General features: G+C 49.8%; 1 protein-coding gene across 7 annotated transcripts in view; it reads left to right on the top strand.

The window, feature by feature from the left end:
- The first annotated feature begins 2,020 nt into the window (after positions 1 to 2,020).
- The window catches only part of LOC126569797 (uncharacterized), an 80,811-nt gene continuing 60,569 nt past the window's right edge, over positions 2,021 to 22,262 (top strand). For all 7 annotated transcript variants that reach the window (XR_007607817.1, XM_050227153.1, XM_050227151.1 and 4 more), the window contains exons 1-4: positions 2,021 to 2,072; positions 7,021 to 8,201; positions 11,336 to 11,396; positions 13,447 to 15,213. Coding sequence is in view for 6 of the 7 variants with exons in the window: in XM_050227153.1 (XP_050083110.1) it covers positions 13,455 to 15,213 (1,759 nt within the window). In the remaining variant the exon portion in view is untranslated. The remainder of the gene's footprint in view (positions 2,073 to 7,020; positions 8,202 to 11,335; positions 11,397 to 13,446; positions 15,214 to 22,262) is intronic.

Raw genomic sequence — 22,262 nt, 5'->3', positions numbered from 1 at the left:
GCGGAGACAGAGTTCGCTATCTGTTCGTCCGTCTGTCCGTCTGCCCGCCAGCAGCCCTTTTTGTCAGTCAACAGCATTGGCCGTTGGTCTTCCAAGGAGCGACCGAGCGATGTTCATGCAAATCCCACGCCCAGCCAGCTGCCAGGTGGCGTGGCCATGGCCCAAAGGCGTTAAAGAAAGCGACCGGAATGGCGGAGGGCGAGTGTGTTGTCCTTCGGTTGGTGATGTCGGAGTGCTGCTGTCGTCGTCGTCGTCGTCGTTCCGGGACGCGCGTTGACAGCTGCCGTAACGTTCGCGTCATGGACTCGATCATCACTCGATGATGATGATGATGATGATGAGGTGGACTCTCGCATCGATTCTTCGACTTCGACACAATTTGGACACACTTCTGGAGGTGTGCCAGGATGGGATTACGATTCGATCGGTGGAAAAAAGAGAGAGAGGAAAAAAAAACACAAAACAAGAAGACACTCCGCAATGTGTTTCTATTTAAAGCGCCTGGAAGATGCGCTCGATGAAACGCGTCTTCGACCGTTTTTTGTTTTGCCGACTCTGGACTGGGTCTGTTAGTTCTAAATGAAGTTCCCTACGCGCGCACTCTCGTGTTGGCGAAGGGAAGCCCGAATGGGAAGAGGGAGTGCCCCCGAGATGTCAAACCCTCCATCATCCGGACTCCGGGAGCGTGAGCTGATCGGATCGGATCGGTTTTATGGTGCCACCGGTATAGTATGGTGGTCCCCCGGTGCTTGGGTGCCATCTTTCTCATTTACTTAACGGGCGCACATTGGATTGTTTACGATCATCCGGGGACATCGATACACGGCCGCCACCACCGCCAGTGCCTATCGGGTTGCAATGGTAAACAGGGGCCGAAACGCCCACACAGAGCGCGTCCACGGCTGCTATCGTTCCTAATTCTCCCTTTTTCCCAAACCAAACGTCAAGGTGTGCCCCGGGCAGGCAGCGTGATAATGGTGTTTTATCACCTTTCCACGAGTTCCACGAGGGGGATCCAAGGGTGTTTGGGGTGCATCCGGTGCGCTAACCAGACCCCTTACCCGTTCGGTCCATTAGGCGATCTCCGATATTCCGGTGTATCGGAAACACTCGACTCGGGAGGTTGTCGGGAGACTGCTCCTGACTGCTCCTGATGCCATCCGGGCCCATAATGGCGTCCCTGTGATGGCATAACATCGCACCAAGCAAACGAGCGAGTGAGCAATTGACTGAAGGACATGGACTGTTTGCGAACGTAGGGACACAACAAAAGTGATGAAATTGTCGTTTGCCCCTTCTGCCACCCTCGGGAGAGGGAGAGGGGCAGAGAGAGAGAGGGCACTGGCATGCAGACGGGCAAGGCTAAGCATCTCATCTCGGGGCCTGCTGCTTGGATGGATGGATTGCCCGCTAAGCGGAACCGATTCCGTCCCGTTCGAGAGGACACAAAACGTAAACGAAGAATTGTCGTCGTAAAGAGCGGACAATCCAAGCAGCCAAGAGCATCAAGCACCAGCAACCAGCTACTTCAGCTGTCACGGAGTATCCCACAGTTGCTGGAGGGATGCTGATGATGATGATGATGGGGGTGTGAGGCCCGGGGTGGGTGGTGTGACCATTCAGACAAATCACGGTTCAACAACTATGAGCAGCGCAGGAGCAGAGGCTGAGAGGTGGCTAGGTTTGCTTTGCAATTATTGCTTCCCCTGACAGTTCCCGGGGGTTTTTTTTTCGGGGGAGAATCCGCGTGATCGATTGTCGGACTATGGTTGTGGGGTGGGGGGGGGGGGGGGGGTGTTTTACTGGAAGCAAATGGCCTATACTGCTACATTTCGCGCGGGAGCTGGTAAACGTGTTTGAGTGAAGTGATTTTGAGGTCAATCCCTGTGTGGCCATCGGGCTTTGATGCTCTTGGAACGGTTTTATCCGATCGATGCCCATTTCCCTATTGCTCATCGTCGCGGTTTGTTTCAAACAAATAAAGTTTGCATTTTTTTCCTCCAAAAATATGCCAGAACTCCTGAGTAAAAACAGTTATCTACATTTTCCACTGCACGCTACACGCCTTGAAGGTATTTTGCAGTTTCTGGCACATTTTATCCGTTATTGATCGACTAAAACTACACTTATAAAACCTTAATTTGTTGCAATTTAGTAGAGATGTAGATATTTGTTTGTTTTGTTTTTTAAATGACTCTTTTTTTGCTCTTCATATGCGTGTTGATGAATCGCTAGACCGTTGTCTGTTAGGAACATTTTCCTCCATCGACAGCCGGCCTGCTTGGATGGATGGAAGGCGTGTGGTGAAGGATTTTGGGTTACGAAGCGCAGCAGGCCATACGGGCGCAGAACCGGGAGCAGATGGTGTGGCCGCTTATTTTATTGGGAAACGTGTGTTACGTAATAGATATAATGTTATTCCGTTAGCGGAGTTTCCAGTGGAGTCGTGTCCGGTGGGCAGGTCGGGGACGACACGAAGGAGCACCACCGGTCCTTCCTTGTTTTTCGTTGTTCCCGTTCTCTCTCGCTCTCTGTCTCTCTCGCGCGCGCACGCTATTGTATATTTCATTTCTCTCCTCAGACAGCTTTAGCACTCTCAGTCTTTTTCGCTTCGTGTTGTATGTGTGTTAAGGCACGGGAGCGTCTTACGCGGATGATAGTAAGCTGGTGTAAGTGCTGGCCAGCGGTGGGGGATTCACCGGTGGTACCAAGGGTGGTGGTGGATAACGGCAGGCTTTGCAGCAGCACCAGCAGCAGCCGGAGCACCAGCAGTGACATCTGACTGTATGGGCCCCCCACCGAACGGACTGAAACCGTTTGTTACAGTCACAATCAGTCAGGGCTTAACGGGGAAAAAACGGAACCGGCGGAGGGCATCGGAAACAAAACGGACTGATTCATTACTTAATGTAAACTTTTCGAAGCAGACGACCTCCCGTCCGACCCTCATTACAGTCATTGGCATCGCTCGCAACGTCCGCAACCAGTCCGTGCAGTGAAGCAGAGCGAAGAAAGATAATAAGTCATTCCAATCCGGTGACAGCGCAGTCCTCCCCGAACCCTTCCCCCAATGGCCAGGCAGCATGTGTCGGTGGGTGCGTGCGTGCGTGCGTGTGCGGTGTGAGAGCGACCTCCCGATTCCGCTCGGCGATGATCCGGCCAACCCGATGGAGTCGCTTGCTTAATTATTCCATCAAACGAGATTGAAGTGAATCCGTGCGAGAAAGCGCCGGGATGTTGATGGATGTACGTACGTACGGTGCTGCGTTCTGCGGCTGACTGAACAATGTGTGTGCGTGCGTGCGTGCGTGCGAGCGTGTGTGGTTGGTTCCGTAGCCGCTGAGCTTGATAAATGATAGTCTTGGATTGGGCTCGCTTGGCTCACTTTGTGGCTCGATTACGCGCGAGCACACTACGGGGCGAATGCGGCTATCCCAGAGAAATGGGATTAATGAGACAAAATGGGGGCCACAAGGGGCCTCAAGGGGGTTCTGGTACAAACGATACAATTCACGGTATGGCTTCGCCGTCGTCACCATCGTCTCTGGTGATGTAAGCGAAAGGATAACTTTAAAACATGCGCTACACTATGTTCTCTGGCTCGTGCTCCTCAGTGTGTGCGTGCCTGGCGTAAAGTCTCCAACCATCGCAAACTCCGATTGTCTGCCAGAACTGGCAGTGGCCGAGATGGTGCCGATGATTCCTTTCCCCGGTTTCAAATCCTCGATGATAAACGGGCTGTGCGAGGCGAGCGAAAACCACAGGCAACCGTTAGTTGGTTGGATGTGCAAAAGTAGCATCAAATATGCTCTTACTAGCTTTCCCGACAGTCTTCTTACTGTCTTTGAACGGCCGTGGGTTTCTTGTTCGCAGGAACGGATAATATCAGTAAATATTTTATCAATCAACCAAACAAAAGGTTTTTTATAAAATTCTTCGACATTGGAGTTCCGCCTGCCAATAGATCAAGGGACTCAATCTGATGTTAGCAAAGGGTGGTGCTGATGTTCGTAGTCAGAGAGGTAAAGGCAATACCAAAGCTGGTCGCTGGGCCAGGGAAAACGAAATGTCGAAACCCGATGATGGAGACGCCAGGTAACCGGTAAAATTGCATAGTTTCGGGAGTATGTAATGGAAATGTGGTGAATGTTGAAAAAATTCCCCCTTCCCCTCGTTCTGGATCAATCAAATTTTGTCACATGATTTTTCATGTGACCATTCACAATTGTGCTTGTTTTGATGAAATTCGGTTCATAATTTGCGGAGTAAACTATGTTTTTAAAAGTCATGTCAAGGGTTGGGGAAAAAAGTAGGGAGCGGGGAAGTTCTAACCATGCCTACGACAATTCCCGGCTCTTAACATCCCTCCGCACTAAATTTCGAGACAATCTCTATAAGGAGTCTATCGGGAACATCCAAACAGACATGAGTTCATTTTTATGTATAGAGAGTAATTAGGACAACACTGAGTGTCGGATGAGCTTTCTCGCAAAGGGTTTGACAACTTTCAAAACTGCATACAAATCCGAAGCGATAGATCTCTCGCAGGTGTAAAAAACGGTAAATGTTGAGAACACGGAGAGATATGTCCGAACCAGCAGTCAAACTTGCTGTTCAATAACGAAAACAGCATGCTAGAAAATAACAGCAACCAAGAAGCGTGACGTTTTGGTGAGCATTCGGATCGATTTGGTTAGTTTGAGAAAACGTTTCAAAGTTCTTGCGATAGTTATCTCGCTATCGTGTAGCTTCTTGCGCTGTTCGACGATGCGCACTGTAAACGATGGAAGGGACGGATACGACGAATCGTTGTCGTTGGTGAGGTTGATCAGTGATCACAGCGGTAGCCCCAAACACCCGCACACTGGCTACAGCCTGGCCCTGGCCCTGGCCTGATCTAACTCGATAATTAGGGGAGCAAATGCGAGAATAGAAAGTGTGGGGACGTTGATGATCTCTCCAAGTATGCAGTCGGAACAAGACGCATGGCGGCATGATAATGGGTATCAGTCTGTCTGTCTGTCTGTCTGTCTGTCTGTGTGGTAGCTTCAGCATGCATATGCTTCATGGTGCGGAAGGTGCTCCAAGTAAGCATCGCTAGGCACTTTGGCGGGTGTGAACGTAGTACGATTCGCCTACGAGTCGCTAGTGCTTGGCATCAGAAACTTTATAAACGAACCAGCGAGAGCGAGAGATAGTGAGAGAGAGAGAGAGAGAGAGAGAGAAAGAGAAAAAGAGAGAGAGACAGGGCTGCAAGAGCGCTAGCACAGTTCAATTGAGGCTTAATCTGCGGAGGACATTCCCGCTTTGAGACAGTTCTGTTTGGTTTTCGGTGTTAGCCAATCGCTACAACGCTAACAACAACTGCAGCAGCAGCAGCAGCAGCAGTCGGCAGTAACACCAATCGTGTCATGTAAGCCGATACTGCCCGATAGCCGATTGGTGACAAGTAAATCGACTCAGTTCCTTCGAATACATTCCGTTTCCCTAGCCCCTTAATTATATAGCCCAGGACCAGGGCCGCTACAAGGTTGCAGCATTGTTGTCGGAATCACTTTACAATTGTGCGGCCTCGCTCATTGTGTTCAGTCCCCGTCTGTTCCCGTGGCCGAGTGTTAGTATCATTTAAGGCAGCTCTGTTGTAAGTGAATGACGGCAACGGTATCGTAGGCAGCGGATAGCTGCATGTGTGCGGCATACAGTGTCACACCCAGTGTGACTCTCCGCCAGTACGCTAGCGTCGGGAACGCAACGGGCGTCGGTTGCCGTTACTTGACGTGAAGGACACGCGAAATCGAGGGCGACTGAATAGGAAAGTGGATACCGTGCAAAAGTGAATTATTCGGTGCGAGTCCGTGTCCACAGATGCCAACTCATGGTCCAGCATCAGTGCCAGCCCAGCATCAGGCCATCGTTTGCGGATTCAGTTTCCGCACGGATACATCTGTATGGTGACGCCCTGTTTAACACACTGACAGGACGCCTAGCATTATGCTGCTGTTGCGAAAGAGAGAGAGAGAGAGAGAGAGAGAGTGAGAGAGAAAGAGAGGAAAAGACCAGAGTGGGCGCTAGGGAAGGTGGGCATCCTTCTCTTTGGCCAGAGAAAAGGTCTTGCAGATTCTGCTCGGCATGGTGTGTGCTGCTCTCATGCAGTAGCTCGCACTTTGTCTCTCAATTCCGTCTCTACCCACTCTTCCCCCTTCTCTCGATCTACTCTTGCGTAAAAGGGAACGGCCGCGGCCACGGGGGGAATGCCGAGGATTGAAACACATGCTGGTCTGGTAGCAGTGTTAGCTTTCGCTCCCTGTTTATGCCAGCAACTTCTCCCAAACTCTCTCTCTCTCTCTCTCTCTTTAGCTTTCGCTCTCTCGCTTTTCTGTCCGTGTGCGGTCTATTGTTACTACTGTTACTACCACTAATACCACTGCAACGGCTGCTACTAGTTCAACACTACTACTGCGATTTGGTGCGACACTGGCTAGCGTGCGTTTACGGCTGCTGATAAACATTCTCAGCAGCTATCGCGGATCGCAGCACTGTTCACGCAAGTGACGCGCGTGTCCTTTCGGTGTTCGCTCCTGGACTCCTTATCACCGTTATCAGCATCGACTGTGTATGTGTGTGCAAGGGTGCGAGGGTGCATGTGTACAAGTGTTGTTCGTTATTAGTGATTTTGGCTAACGGCTTTGTGTGCGCTCCCCCCCCACCCCTCCCATCGCTGCTTTTTTGGGCACGGCACGTCGCAGAGGAATGTCACCTCACCAACACCCTCCCATATCGGCCACAGCGCATGGAAGGGGATCGTGTTCGTGCCCACTATCTGCGTGTGATATCCTTTGCCTGCCATTCTCACTCTCCACGATCCAACCACCACAAAGCACATAACAGAAAGTGCAAAAACGACTTTTCTTTTGGAGTTTTTTTTTATGGAGTGTGAGGAGCTGGATAAAAAACGGATTTGTTGTGAGGGGGTGTGCGTGCTTCGTAGAATGAAAAAAATAATGATTGGTTAATTTACAGCAGTTGCAGCAGCAGCAGTAGCAGCAGTAGCAGCCGCATGAACAGAGGCCAGGGCAGGAACGCAAACAGCAAAAAGAGAGCAACTCTCGGACTGCCCGGCCTGGCCTTTTGGCAGTGAGACAGCAGAAAAGCTTAAGCAGAAGCCCGTACACAATAACCCAACGCGGCATTAGACTCGGCCGATCGGAGCGAATAGAGCAGGCGCCAGCGTGAATGGAGTGAGGATCAGCCCGCCCCGGTTTCTGGTGTGAAGTGACTGGTGAAAGGGCAACCGAAAACCCGTCGTCAGCTAGTGGCCAGTGCCAGTGTTGTGTTGTGTAATGTTAGTGCACAGGGATTAAAGGAAGTCAGAATCAGTAGCATGTGGAAAAGGTGAAGACGAAGCGAAGTGTAGTGCTGCATGGTGTTGCAGAGGCTCGACAGTTGACTCCCCAGTCTTGATGTCCGGTCCGGTGTCCCCGTGTCCAGACAATCCGTGATCCGTGATCCGTGGCTTGATTAAACCAACCAGAATAGTAATTAATCACGCAGTGGGCAGAGCGAGAGCGGGAGGGAGGGGGGCAGAGTGAGAGAGTGCGAGTGTTTGCGGCCGCGCCGTCATCTGTCCGGTAGTTGCAGATCATCATCATCGTCGCTATCACCGCCCCGTCGTCTTCAGCATCATCATCAGCGCTATCATCGTCAACATGGGTGTTAGATCGGCGTTTGACTCTTGACAACGGGCTGCCTTGACATTGGGCGCTGGTCATGGCATGGTATGCGCCTTGCGTGGACCACCATTAGCATCCTAGTGAAGGTAGACTAAGGCCAGCCAGCCAGACAGCCAGCCAGCCAGCCAGCCAGCGTTGCCGATCGACCAAAACAGTCAAAAGTGTTTGAAGCGCTCTGAGCGCAAGTGAAACGCACAATGGATACAGTGGCTGGCATTGAGTCCGGTTTTGAGTGTGGTTTCGGCGTTTAGAAAGGATCGACCTGCGATCAGTCGACCTGCAAAGGCGATACAGCTTGAGAAAACTCACAATCCGATGGTCGCTCCCTGATGCGCTCTGAAGTGAACGGAAGCGGATACCGGTTCTGATAGGATTACACGTAACAGCACTTTCCTTCGCTGGATCATAGTTTGTGAGATTAACGAGCACGAGCTAGCCAACGGAGGATATCAATCAACCGTTCGCTATGGGGTAAGTAATCGGTTTGCGTTGATGCATTTTTGATGAGCCCTACCAATGGGCGACCGAACGGAACGCTATCACGAGGTGGTTCCGTTGCCCCAGATCAAACAAGTAGCGAGTGTGGAAGCAGGGGATTGTTTTGATTTTTTCTTTTGCCCAAATGTTAGGGTATTCCGGGTTAGGGTGTAGCATAATCTACATCTTAGTTTTATGTTTTTGATAGAGGTATAAGAATGATATATCGAACGTTCCATTCCTGTACACAGTTCCTCCGAAAAGTGCAATCATTTTCAGGGGAAGCTCGTATTTGTTTATTCGACAAATCTCGCGATTGATTCTTTCGATCATTACCGTTACTGGGGAGTTATTTCATCGAGTATAGAGGCATTTCCAACCCCGCAAAAAGCGCCAAAAGTGGTTGATGCGCTGTGTACGCAGTGGCAGGCGCGCGAGTCCTCCGCGACATTCGTTTCGCTCAATCATGAGGAAACGTTCCAACGCGACAGTGCGCACTCGCAATCGCGCAATATGCGCCTAATCAGGTTCACCATCAAATTCAATCACCTTCCACGGCAAAAGATATGAGCTCTCGGACCGTGTCCGTTGTCCGAGTGATAACGATAATCCGCCGGCTGTCCATCATCATTCCGTTGATGGATTTGTTTTGCTTTACCCGATTACTGTCCTCGGCTCTTGTGGACACGCTAACGCACATGTCTCTTGGCCCATCTTGAGAGCCCACCATGTGTGCGTGCACGACGCCGGAGTGCACTGGCTTGGTGTTACCGGTCCGGCTTCGGCCTCGGCCTCCGCCCAACGTGGTCTTGGACGTTGCGGCATTTGTAGATGGGGATAAACGATGTACGATGGTCCATGCTGTTGATGAACAATTACGGTGACGACCAGAATGGCGGTGTGGTCGCGTCAGCATCATGTAAGTAATGGCTTCTGGAATTGGAAGAGCGCTTTGAGAATCGTTCAATTGAGATGAACAGTGCGACAATGTCTTGATCGCAAGACCGGAAACCGTCACGTGGAGCTGTCCCAGCTGTCCGTGACCATGGGACCGAGAATGATTTTTATTCGTTTAGGGTTTACATAATTGAGTTCTCGGATGTAAAGAATCACCCCCGCCCAGGGTCGAGCAGGTAACAAGTTTCAAGCACGAAGAGTGGCATCTGGCGTCGTTGTGTGCTTTTTGCTGACCAGCGATATCCGGGAAACATGGCATGGCAAATCATATAATTATGCTATAGTTTGTGAAAGTTGTCGAATTTAAAAGTGAATTAGTGGATTGAATTCAAATATTTATCAATTCAAATTACTGTTTTAAATAATTCGAAGCCAGACCCGTTCAGCCCATAGTTTTAACATAGTTGCACTCAGACGCGAATGCGAATGTCTACAAATACTAGCGACCACAAACAATGTTTTGTGTGTACGTTTGAGTCACAGATCAATGGACGTCGAACAGCGCAAGCTAGGGTGTAATGAAAATCGATGGTAGCATATCGCTTTCCGTTGAATAGAAACGCTCAATTCAACCAGAATAGGCGAAGAGGGGGAGGGGCGGAGTTTGTACGAGAAGGGAAGATGGAGAGTGACAAAAATTACCATAGTAATAGAATGGAATTTTAATAGCGATTTGCGATTCATTTCATCATTCACTACGGTCGACACTTTTCGGACGAGAGGCACCACCACACCCAGGCAGAGCAAATACTGGAAGGGGAAGGAGGAGGCGAAGAAAAGCGAGAGATTCCAGGCACAACTCCCGAGCGAGCGGGGCCCGGATTGATCGATTTAGTCATCAGTTCTGAAAGGAGGAATTAATTAAAACACACTTGAGCGAGAAAGTTTTTGGGCGTGCAGAACGCTGGCGTCTCTTCTCTGGCGTCTTCGTCACTGTACGAACGATAGAGGTGACTGGTTGGTTCAGTCATAGTAGTAATAGATTTTGATATAGGATTGTTTAAAAAATTGCAACCGGATTTATTGACTCGGCATTGATTGATAAACGATGAATCCTTATAGCAAACGGCACTCACCGGCAGAGAAGCTTTCGCAAAACGGATCGATCGGAATGAGGAGTTTCCTTTGTTTTTCGTTTTTGCTATTATCGGTTGTGGTATCGGTTTGGCGTTCGGGTCGTTTGCAGAATAAATTAGATATGCAAATGGTAGGCGATTATTTTTATTCATTTTGTGCTCTGCGTCATCATTTTGCGCCATCACTTCTTCTACTGCTGAGGCCACAGCCTGAGTGGCCGTCACGTGCATTAACATGATTGAAATAGTTATTGGCGAATTGAGATGGATGGATGGTTGAGGTCGCGGTGACGATCGCTGGAATGATAATTGAGTTAGCGCATGAGGTTTTTCATGAGAAGTGATTCGGGATCGGGATTGTGGCGCATTCTAAATCAACTGAAGCCGAGATAAGACAATTAAACACCAATGAATCGAATGGTTGGAAATGAGCAGCCGGCTAATGTTATCGTATGGTAATGGTTGTAATGAAATGAAGAATTTCAATCTAATGACACACGATGCTACTAACTCTATACAGTCGATTGTGAGTGAGCTACCGGCGTCTCCATTAGTAGAGCGCTTCAGCGAGAATCGTGGCAATGGCTGGGCATCGGTGCGCATAAAAAGCGCCATTTGTGTGCGGCTATTTGCAATATAAATTGAATTCAACCCTACAGCCATCAATGAACTTTGTCATTCGAGCGGACATTGATTGACGAATGTGTGCATCGTTCGGAACGTACCGGAGCTGGGGCTGGGCTTCTCCATCGGAAGCGGCTGCAAGAATGGCCGGGAGAAGAATGGGGAGGGTGACGGGATGGAAGGGAGCCGTGAATTGTTTTAAGTTTTATATTCCTATCGCTGAATCGCTTTCCAATCACGATAACGATGGTTTAAGCACTAAACAATGACATGAACGATTGGCGCAAAATTGATTTGTTTCTGTCCGGAGCAAATCCAATAAATGTGCCCGTCGCGCCCGGGGAAAAGGTGGATTATTAAAATGTGCTACCTCCAATCGCTCTCTTTCTCTGTGTCTCTCTACATATCATTTTGCTGAATCCATTACTGTTTGCCGCTTACTGAAACCGATGTTTTGTTTCTCATTTTTAGGTTCCTGGACGAGATATTTTTCTAGGCGTTGCTGTATCAACGATTTGAAACGGACGATATGGTAAGTGATTTCAATAAGGATCGAAAACAGGCGAAACAAAGATTTCCTAGGATCGTGGCCAAGAAGAGCGGTGGAAACATTCGTAGGTTTTCCGGCGTTTCCTTCTGGTGCCCCTCCGATTTGCTCTTCTGCTTTTCGTGATGCTCCTTCTGGTCGAATCAGCAAAAATGGGAGGGAAAAAGAGATAAGGAAGCATCCGTTTGAAAAGCGCCACAAGAATCAGCTAAAAAGAAGCCATTAGATCGGCCCGGTACCGAACGGTACCTTTAATGTCATTTTAATGTGTCCAGATAAGTCGTAAACAGGAGCTCTAGAACTCGACGACAGGTCGTCGCCGAAAAGTCCCCCCTCCCCACCCATTTTTTTTGCTTACGGTGGTAGTTTGCTGGAGTGAGGTACACGGTTCTTGAACGAATCAATGAGTGCAGCTCACTGCCACAGATTTGTAGCCATTATCGTCTGAATGGCGCGATGGCGAGCAAACCGTCGTGATTGATATGCTTCCGAGCGCATTAAGTGTTTCCGTTCGTTTTGATTGAATCTCCAATAGGAAGAAAATCTAACATTTAATGTTATAAATTTCAAGGCATCAGAATGCGTAAGGGAGATAAATTCGTTTCTCTAGCCATGCAGTGCTGGATAGAGGGTGAGTAATAGAGCTAGAGAAAGGCCGACAGACAAAACGCACCCGGAAAGTGTCCCGAAGAACGCGTAAAGTGGAAGCGAAAGCTTTCAACGTTTATGTTTATTAGATTGGCTTGCCGGGATGGCCATTCGATTGACAGGCGCGTGTGTCGTCGTGTTGTTGATCTAAGGCCCTCCGCAGCCTTGTTGGAGCTCTGTTTTTCCGGGTAATCTCCTTCTTCATCGACCATTCGATCTGAATAACTCTTGACTAATTCAGGCCAAAGGGTCCAAAGGGGTCGAGTGGGTTTTCTTCGTGTCGAGGGTTTACGGCCCGGAGTGTCGATCGGAATGCCGGAATGGACTCAGCGGACGAGGACGAGATGTGTGCCCATCAGCAGCAGTGGGCTGGATGACAAACAACCGTACTCGTCCAGCGTGCGGTGGGTCCCTTTGGGCCGACCGTTCATCGTTTTACCGCTCATCAAATCATCATTCAACTGAACCGGAAATAGGTAAACCGATACCGGTGCGTAAAGGGGTGGCTAGTAGCTAGTTCTTGTTAGCGGTCTCTCTGTATCCAGTGGTTCTCGCGCCCCCTTTACCATTTAGCCCTTGGGCTTATCATTTCCGCCCTCTTACCGGCGTTTGACGGACGGACGGAAGAGTGTGCACACTTCGGGCGCACGACGAGCGCTGCTCGAGTGAAGAGAAGAATCAATAAGGTAATGGGACTCTGGTGCTACTGCTGCTCCTGATGCTGGCTGTTGCAGCAACCGATGGTGGCCCTTAGCTGTGGCAGTGGCTGTGCCGGTGGAAGCAAAGAGCAAAAGCCCGGGGCACGCGGTGTCTGCAGAGGAAAATCAAGGCAAATCCCCCCTAAAGTTTGTTTACACACTTTACTCCATTATTATGATTATATAAGTGTACTTCGGTCCTGTCACAATTGGGCGAGTCGCTTTGCCGAGAGAGTAGAGGAGAGAGAGAGAGAGAGAGAGAGAGAGAGCGAAAGAAAGAATGAGAGAGATTCTTTTGCAGCCGAGAGGATTACCACAGATTCGGAGAGAATGTTATCCTTCCTTTTTCTCGACGAGGATGCTCTCGACGGTTACCCTCCCAGTTTGTTCCGTTTTGGGTAAAGGAAGGAAGGATGAGGTACATCGAGCGTGGAGCATAGGACAGATACTAGCGTATAACAGAATGGAAGCTTTACGAAGCTCTCGCGTAGTAGCGAAAACAGCTTTAGTAAATCGAACTCGAAGGATATATACTAATTCGAGCAGTACTTTTGAGCAGGACCGAAGCTTCGTAGCATGAGCTTTCGCGAGGTGGGACTGGCTCGTTTGGGGCGAAGCATTACATAACACGTTAACGCCCTGTTGCCGGGAAATCAGACTCTCACCCTTGGTTACGTTTTGTTTTGCAGGGCACAGCATGGCCTCAGAAGTATCATTCATCGAGAGGACATGCCCGTTCCAGCACGCTAGTACACAGCCCGCGTACCGCGACTACCGCTGCCGCAGCACCATCAACCGAAGCCGTTCAAAGCTGGACCGCAGTGCCAGAGGAGAATTCAACGAGCGGCGAAAAGGGAACCGCCATCGCCAACCGCGACGACCGACCGCCGCCCCGATCCGGGACGCCAAGATCGTGCCAAGATCATGGAACCGGTACGGCAAACGAAAGCTGTGCGGAGCGTCCCGCACTCGCGCACAGTTGCGGCACCGCTGGAAAGCGGTTCCGGTACCGGTGGCCGGTAGAACCGGACTACAGTGCCGCCACCGGTTGCCTTCATTCGTCACCCGTCTACCGAAACCGTCTTTTGCATGTAACGTCTTTTCTAACACTGGCACTGGTGTACTACCGACTGTTGTGGCCGCTCCTTGGCCACGCATTAGCATTCCAGCACAAGATCCGGCGCGATCGAAGCCGCAGAACGCGTGCGTGCGAACATCCTCGTTTCAACGGGACTACTGCCCCCGGTCCGCCAGTAACTGCCAGCCACTGGCCAGCCAGCATGGTCAGGAGAGAGCAACGGATGGGTTCGCCCTTCTCAGTGCCAGCGCGAACGTATCATCCTGCCCGCCGGTGGTCGGTCGGGGCTGCAGCGTTAGCAGTAGGAGCCAGCGTGCCGCCGCCCTCGTCCGCGCTGTCCGGGAAAGATCGATCGCTGCCAAACGCCAAACGCCAACCGCCACCAACGAAGCAACGAAGCAAGCGACGGGCGATGAACCCCAGGATGAACAATTTAACCATGAATGCTTCCAATCAAAGAACATTGAAGACCTACGTACGTTTGATAAGAGTAATAATTTTGATAACAAATTCCATAATGTTAAGCATAGCGAATCCGGTGGAACCGGTGGCCACATCGAAGCCGGTGGCCACACCGAACTGCCCCTGTTTGTACGAATTTTGCTGGCCAGCCTTCTGTCCCTGTCGCCGTCGTCGTCGTCGTCGACGTCGTCACCGCCGGCCGCTCCCAGTGTTCCCGCGTTCACACCCAGTAGTGTACCGGCGGGTGGTGGTTCACCAGGCGTCCCGGCATTTCCTATCCATCCGCCGGCCGACAGCGAACCCGCGTGGACACACATCGCCAACCATCTTTTCTCCCTCTCTTCCTTTCGGCGACGCTCGCGTCGAAAGCTGCTGGTACGGCGAAGGAGCGAAAATCGAAGACCGCACTCGTGCGGTGCAGCGGTCGCGTCGGGCTCGGCCGCGGATGGTGCACGCCGCAACCGAACCGTGTACAGCTCGGCCGACGCTGGAGCGGTGGTGGAAGAAGATGATGGCTTCAATGATAGTTCGCGGGCTGGCAACGCAACGCCATGTCATCGATATTACTCTGATGATAGTAACTCAAAGTGCAGCCCGTCACGTTACTGCCGCTCTCGAGGTGGTAGTGCAGATCGCGACAATGTTGGTCACTGTAGTAGTAGCAGCAGCAGCAGTAGCAGCAAAGCCGATAACGTCATTAGTAACATGCAACATTACAACGAACAACGACAGCCAGCAATGCACCGGCAGCTGCTGTCCGTCGAACAGCGATACGAAAACCGAAAGTCCGCCTGCGCTGACCAGCCCAGGTCGGTGGGCGGCTTCTGCAGGCGTAGTTACTGCCGCGTACAGAAGGCGTTGCGAGTGGTTCTACCAGCTTTGCTCATTGTTAACATGTTCACGTTTCTTCATGGAGGTGAGTGAAGTTGAATGATTTTAGATTTTTTTTCATTTATTTCAATTATAATTGTTGTGCATGTTTTATCCCGTTTATCGATATTAAATACATTGTTATTACTTAAGTTGTCTGCAAATGGTAAACACTACATTTGAGCAACGGAAGCGATCCTCTGGCTTGTTGATGTACTCAGAAAGAAAGCGAACTAAACGAAAAGTAAACTGTCGGTTAGAGTGTAGTTTAATGGAGCATTTTATCATATCAATTTGCTGTGGATTAGATAGTGTTGAAATGGAGCAGATATAAAATCTTCGCCAGATAAGTTCCACAGTTGATTATTGGCCTGGACATTTTCTGATTGTGCTCACGAAATGAATGTTGAAAAGAAAACTGGACAGTAAACAGTAAACCGATTACTCCGCCTGAAACCATAGAAGCCTCTGACAAGTTTGAAATGCTTACTCTGGGAGATTGTGGGTACCATCAAAACAGATCCAAGTTCCCATTGGCAAACCATTTGACGTGTGCCCGTATATTTGATACGCTTGTTGCTGCTTGATTCGTTGAGGCTTAATGTCTAGTAAGATTGTAAGGTAAGAGACAGATAAAAGCCACCGATCGATTAGTAGACGTTCAATTTGCGATTCTTTTAAGGGACAGTGTGAAGAGAGACGCAGCAGTTGATGGCAATGAGCAAGCCAGTCCGCGTCCCATCGCCACCCGGCACCTCTACACCGTAGGTAGTCGCATTCCATCTAGAAACACACCAACCGCTCCTTCACGGTACGCTCTGGTACGTCTTTTTTTGCGGGAGTTATCATTCATCACCGTATCACTTCGCTTCAGATATAAGCCACTCATCCGCCGGAAGTTGAATGTAGGAGATGGTGGTGGTAGACAGCAGCTCTCACGGTCAGGAGATAAAATGTCGTCCGTTCGAGTGATCCACCAGGATGCTGAGTACAAGGATTGCTGTGCACATTTCCATCAGCCGCCGAACAAACAGTCAGAAACAGGCTGCACGTTTATGAACATTTGCCAGGAACACACATGGCCAGTGCGCCTCCGAAGAATAGGTCACAGTGCGCTGCGCTGGTTGCTATGCATCTTGCTGTGGGGGGCGTTCGTGATCGGTTTTGTCTATTCCGTCGATGCGATTATGTGTCTAATAAGATGCGAAGAGCCGGACTCACTCGATTCCGCCCAATCGAACGAAGTGTATGGCGAAGATATGGACGATGAGGAAGACGCCTACGAAGCGTTGGATTCCCCGAACACGATGCTAATGGTTGTTTCTCCAACGAATCAACAATCCGCCATGATCGAGAACGTACAAGCGCTCGGTGTGTTCGATTTTCTGATGATGGCTTTGCAAAGATTGTTTGGTTTGCTGGAATCTTGGCTTCCGTTGAATTAGCTCGCGATGGCTATAATAAAATAGGCTGGCGAACGGGGGTTTATCTAAATTAAAACTGTTATTAAATGATGAAAATCGAGATTGTGTCGCTGTTAATTACTTCGTGTTTAATTTCCAGCTATAGTTGTCCTGTTATATTTTCTATGGCTGAATATTTTTGTTAGTAATTAACAGCATTATTATGTGTAGTAGCGAGTTAAACGAACATAGCTGAAGATGCCAAAGAAGCAATCTTGATTTGTTGAAGAAGAAACGGAATCTAGAAGATTTTTTTTTCATTTTTGAATGCTGTCTCCAAATGCGATTTCGTGGCCACGACAGCAACTAGCATGTAATGAGATACGCATTCAGCATTTAATGAGAAACGATTGAAGAAATACAAAAAAATGCCATGTTTTTTTTTCTTTTTAAACAAAAAAAAGGCAATACGATGAAATGATAACATTTCACGCAATTATACATCCTACAGAGGATAACACCACTACCCATGCAGGCTGTAGAAACAAAGGTTACGTAAAAAGAGCACAGAGGAGGAACTTTTATAAAACCTTTCTCTGCGGCAGCGAGAGTTCAGCTTCAACTCCCCCGCTGGGGTGTGGGGAATTCTAAAGCCAAATGGCCAAATCCAGTTCAGCGAGCATTATTTGGATTAGTTTTGCTCATTAAAAAGGCCTGGCTTCACGGGGCTTTTGGGGCAACACAAATGAGCAACAGAGGAAAATGAGTTTTCCACGTTACCGTGAAGCACATTTTACATGCTACCTGCTGCTACCTGCCGCTCTTTCAGGTACCGGTTAGCGCCCATTCGGAGTTGTGGGTAGAATATGATGACGAGTGTGTTGAGATAGAGCTGCCGCTGACGCATTTCCCTTGGTTAAATATCTTTGCCGTGAGTCAGGGGTTTTGCAGGTGGTTTTGCTGCTATCCAGCGTGAGTCTACCGTGCACCGGTGTACTGCAGATTGTACAGATTGTGTTGTGAACGACGATGTGAGATATAGCGATAGCAGAAGAAGGGGATTTTGAGATGGGCTGGTTAGTAAATGGGTTTAAGTAAGAAGGTAAATAAAGTTGGTCTCCTAGTTCCACCTTTGTTCAAATTGTGCCAAGTCCCTCCGCATCCCTGGTTCACACTGTGTGTGCCTGGTGCCTGGTCACCGGATGTTGCTGCAAGTCACTTTTGATTCTGGCTGAGGGCTGAGTTGTGCTGTTCGCTTCACAAAAAGCAACAACAACAGCAAGGGCCACCAGGTGTTGTGAGTGGATGTGTACACGATGTTGACAGAGTGTGTGGCAATGGTTTTTGCTGCTGAATGCAAAGCGAATGTGTGAAGATCAAGATGAAAGGAAATGCCATCCAGGCGGCTGCTCTACCAAGCGGTTGCCACCGGCAGCACCAACAAGAAGCACCCCGCCATGAAAGGCACCGGTGAGAGGTGGGGCTGGGCGGCCATGAATGTGAAACATAAACAGGGCATGACTCCGAGTCGAGCGTCCTACGAGATTCTTTGTCCCGTGTTGGCCTTTTTGTAGAAATAGGCGCAACGTTGGTACAGTGGGTAAGTCGTTTGTTCAAAGCAATTCAACATCAACAATTCCTACACAATACAACCTAGAGGTAGGGAGCACGGATTCACATATTCTCACACAGTGCATGATAATTGATTGCCCGTTCTGCAGAGCGGCAGAAGCAACTAGTCACTAGTGAGATGGTTGCTTTGATTTGAAACTAACGTCTTAACGCTGGGGAATGTCATTTTGAAAATGATTTTCCAGCAATGTTAATGCTCCTTTTGGGCAGACCGGCTAAGTGAAGCTAACTAACATTAGCTAAGTGAAATATTGTACTTACACCGTGGCGCTGGCTCAAAACACTGTGTCTGCGTTATTTGCCGACGACACACGCGTTGAAGGCAGTTCGGTGCTGAGCTCTTTACGGTCTCGTTCCATGCGGTGTACCTTCTGGTGCTTCGTGCCGGGGCAAAAGAAACACATTTGACATTCATGTTTAAGCAGATTTTAAAGTCCCAAAGTTTACGAGCTGACGGACAGCCCGAAGGAAACACGTGGACGACGCGAGGTACCAATGGCCGGTCGCTCGCTCGCTCGAAATGTGACAAACATTTTAAGAGCCTACCTTAAAAGAATTCCCTCCCCCCCCCCCCCCCCAGGGAGGGTGGAGGTTACAGAATGTTGGGCCGTTCGTGGAGTGGGGAGCTCCGGAAGTCTCCATTTCGCAGTCGGCCACGCTGCCATGCGACCTTCGCCTTAGCCTTCGGTAGTGGGGATGTGGTTGTAAATTTTAATAATGTGCCACTCGGTGGTGGCAACAAGCTCGGGGGGAATGCAGTGCTACCATCCTCCTACACCCTGTCCAACGGCCTCTGCGGTACCGAAGCTGTCACCACGCTTTGATTCGTTGAACAAAATTCGTTCGTTGGGAGCCACCGGAGCGGGCTCCCCATTCGGTTGGTGGAACTTTTAAGCGACGATCATCCCGACCAGGCTCGCTGGTATAAGCATAATTTGGAAGTTTCGGTCGACCCCATAGATTAGGGCAACAACGCCCGGGACCAGACTGGAGGAAGCGGAAACGAAATGAATTTTCGTTCACCGTTTTTCTTTCCGCTACCCTACTCTGCGCCGTTGGGTGTGCTTATGAAAATTGAAATCGTTAGTAATGGAGATGTGATTAGCCAGCAGCCAGTTGGTGTAGTAAGTGGCGTTGGCCCTTCGGAACCGAGCAAGCCTCAGCAACCTCCAGATAGCAACTCAATTACCGAGTAGTGCCGAAGTAGCACACTGGCGAACGGGAAGAGAGAAGCATAAATTACATTAAGCCAGTCACTCCACCCCGCGGGGGGGGATGTGCCTTAAATTTGAAGCGCTACATTTTATGATCCAATCATCTCTAATTATTGGATTTTGCGATGATGTCCTAGCGGCCTAGGTCGTGGTGGTAGTGCGGAAGGCCTGCTAGTAGGCGGTGGGGGTCGCGGATTGATGCCGTGCCATCGGCTACGCGTGGGTTAATCACTTTGCACCCGCCAGGTGGAGTGATAATTAATACATTTTTCGCTCACCATCTTCCTGGTAGCCTCTGATGGCCTCTTCCGCCTCTTGGCCAATCACGCACAGCCTGAAAAATTATCCAGCCTGTAGCTAGCATCAAAAGCCGCCAAACGCAAATGCATAATATGAGGTTTCCCCTTTTCTTTACATTGGTATGCGAACGGTGGTGAGTGAGTGTGACCGTAATAAATTCACTGTCCAGGGGTCACCGGGGGGCGCTGGTACCACCTAAAAATAGTTGGTACAATATCCCCGGGCCCCAGGGACACTCGCAAAGGATCCCAATTGAAAGGTCATAGTAGGCGTTTGGTCGCGGAAAGTTACAACCCCTCCGCAGCATTGCCCAAAATTCCAGTGCCGAGGTGCGCCGAGGTGTACCATTGTCACGAACCACAGCGCCATATCCAGGAAAGACCATCTAGAACTTCTCCTTCAACAATTCCCCGGCAACGGCATCAGCCCGTTTTGTAGGTTATGGTTCAACGTGCTCCAGTGGTTGCTCTCTGTGGACCTTAAAGGTTTTGTCAAGCTAACGCGGCGGTAAACAACTTTAAACCGAGTGTCACGCATTCCGTGTGCTTTTGTGCCAGTGTTTGCCATTTACAACATCATAACGAAGTTGAGGGCGCGAGTTAGAAACTAAACGAATTTCATTTTATTCTTTTTACCATTCTATTTCGCAGGTAAGTGCATTCTGCATTCAGTGCAAACAATCGAACGCATCGGGGCTTGTAACTAGATCAACGCGAGGCCACACCGCGGTGCGGTCGCTGGTCATTCAATTAAGCAGGGGCAGGTATGTGCGAACCTCACTTCTCACCGTTGCACAATTCAAACATAGAAACTCAATTATGCAATCAACCAGATTCCCTCATTCCGTGCGACGTGCATCGGGCACGGAGGTGGTCCGTTCGTCCACACGTCGGTTGGTCGGTCTGTCGGTTGCTGGTTAGAACGTACGTTAACATGAATTGGTTGCAGGAGGAGTTACCTTTTTTTTCTCCACGTACAGTAACACCCTCTCTACATCTGATGATTTGATGTGTTGGAGTAAATATGGGACCAAAAAGGGAAAGGAAAAAGGAAGAAAGTGACACAACCTTGGGCCTACTATCTAAATTGGCCTCTCGGGAGTACGGGCAAGGAACGGAAGATAGAGAGCACGATGGAGGCACGCTGGAAGGGAAAATCCGGGATAAATCTCGAAAGCTACTGTCATCACCCTTCTCCACTAACAAAGACACACTCATACGCAGGCGAAAAAACTACTGTTGCACTGGTGTCGGTGAAACGGGTGGCATCCTTGCTACAACAACTCACTCGGAGCACTCGGAGCGGAGCGTGGGTCGCAGAATCCGGTGCGCAGCCGTGTCCGTGTCCTACCGGGTGAAGGCCATCCTCTCGACGGTGTGCTCTTCATCGTGCTCGTGAAGGTGGAAGGTTTATCACATCCTATTAATCATCGACAGCGCAGTGTGCGCACCGTGCCCTTGGTATGGACAGCTTTTGCTCTGACGGCTGCACTGCACACACTCGAGCACACCGGCAGCCAAAAGAGCTATCCGGTAGCCATCGGCCATAACTCTCCAGTGGCACTGGCACTGGCACACTGGAAATGAGTTATTTGCTCTGGTGCTACGTTGTGGGGGGGATGAAACAGGAACACAACACCAGAGAGACACACCCACGGGAACACGGAAATCGAATGTTTATTGTCTTCCACTGTGAGCATGTTGCCCATGGCAACGAGGGTACTAGATTTCGATGAATGCGATTGACAGAGGGACGATTCGCAAACATCCGCAACGTCCGTTCGGTCGCGATGACAAATTCGAGCAATAAGTGTCATGAATTTGATTACATATCTTTATGCCACCGTCTTTCCCTGCCAAGGTACGCTTTTGTGCAAGAACTTATGAATGGGTGCAATCATCTTCCCCTTCCTGCTCGTTTACTATCGCCCTGGAAGAGAGAGTGCGAAAGAGAGAGAGAGAGAGAGTGCTAGCCTGGAAATGGGGAGCTACAAGTTGTTGATGAGCGGCAATTAATCTGATGGAATGCTGGATAAGAAAACAAACAACCACTTCCACTGCCCACCATCCTTCCTTCCTGCCGCTAGTTTGCTGTAGTGTAATGTGTAGTGTTGCGTTTCGCTTGGCAGTGGCCGTGGCTATCACAACAAACAGCACAACGGCTTCCACCGCATCCGAAGGTCTCCATCTCCCTTATCTTAAGGCGCATCTTCTGGGCCTTTTCTGCTGGCCGCTGAGCACCCTGCAACCCCTTAAGAAGCCGGAAGGTGGAAAGGGTGTAGGCCACGGGGTCCTTCGTCCTTGGCGGTGTCCACTCACTAAACGTGGCAGTGCCACTTGACCCAGCTCACCCAAGCGCTAATACTCCAGCACCCGTGTTCCAGTTCCAGTTCCAGTGTTCCCTATCCCCAAGGCTCCATGGTTGCTAGTTTCACCTCACCTAAAATTAGCAGCAGCAGCAGCATCGGTGGCTGATATGGGCCGTGGCAGCAGCGAGTGTCCTTTCGAGTACGAATCCGATGCTCGCCAACGCGCGGTGGCCAAGTG

Source organism: Anopheles aquasalis, chromosome 2, assembly GCF_943734665.1.
Source record: "Anopheles aquasalis chromosome 2, idAnoAquaMG_Q_19, whole genome shotgun sequence".
Classification (NCBI taxonomy): Eukaryota; Metazoa; Arthropoda; class Insecta; order Diptera; family Culicidae; genus Anopheles; species Anopheles aquasalis.
Note: the sequence above shows the minus strand (reverse complement) of the source record. Positions and strands in the feature narration are given on the sequence as shown.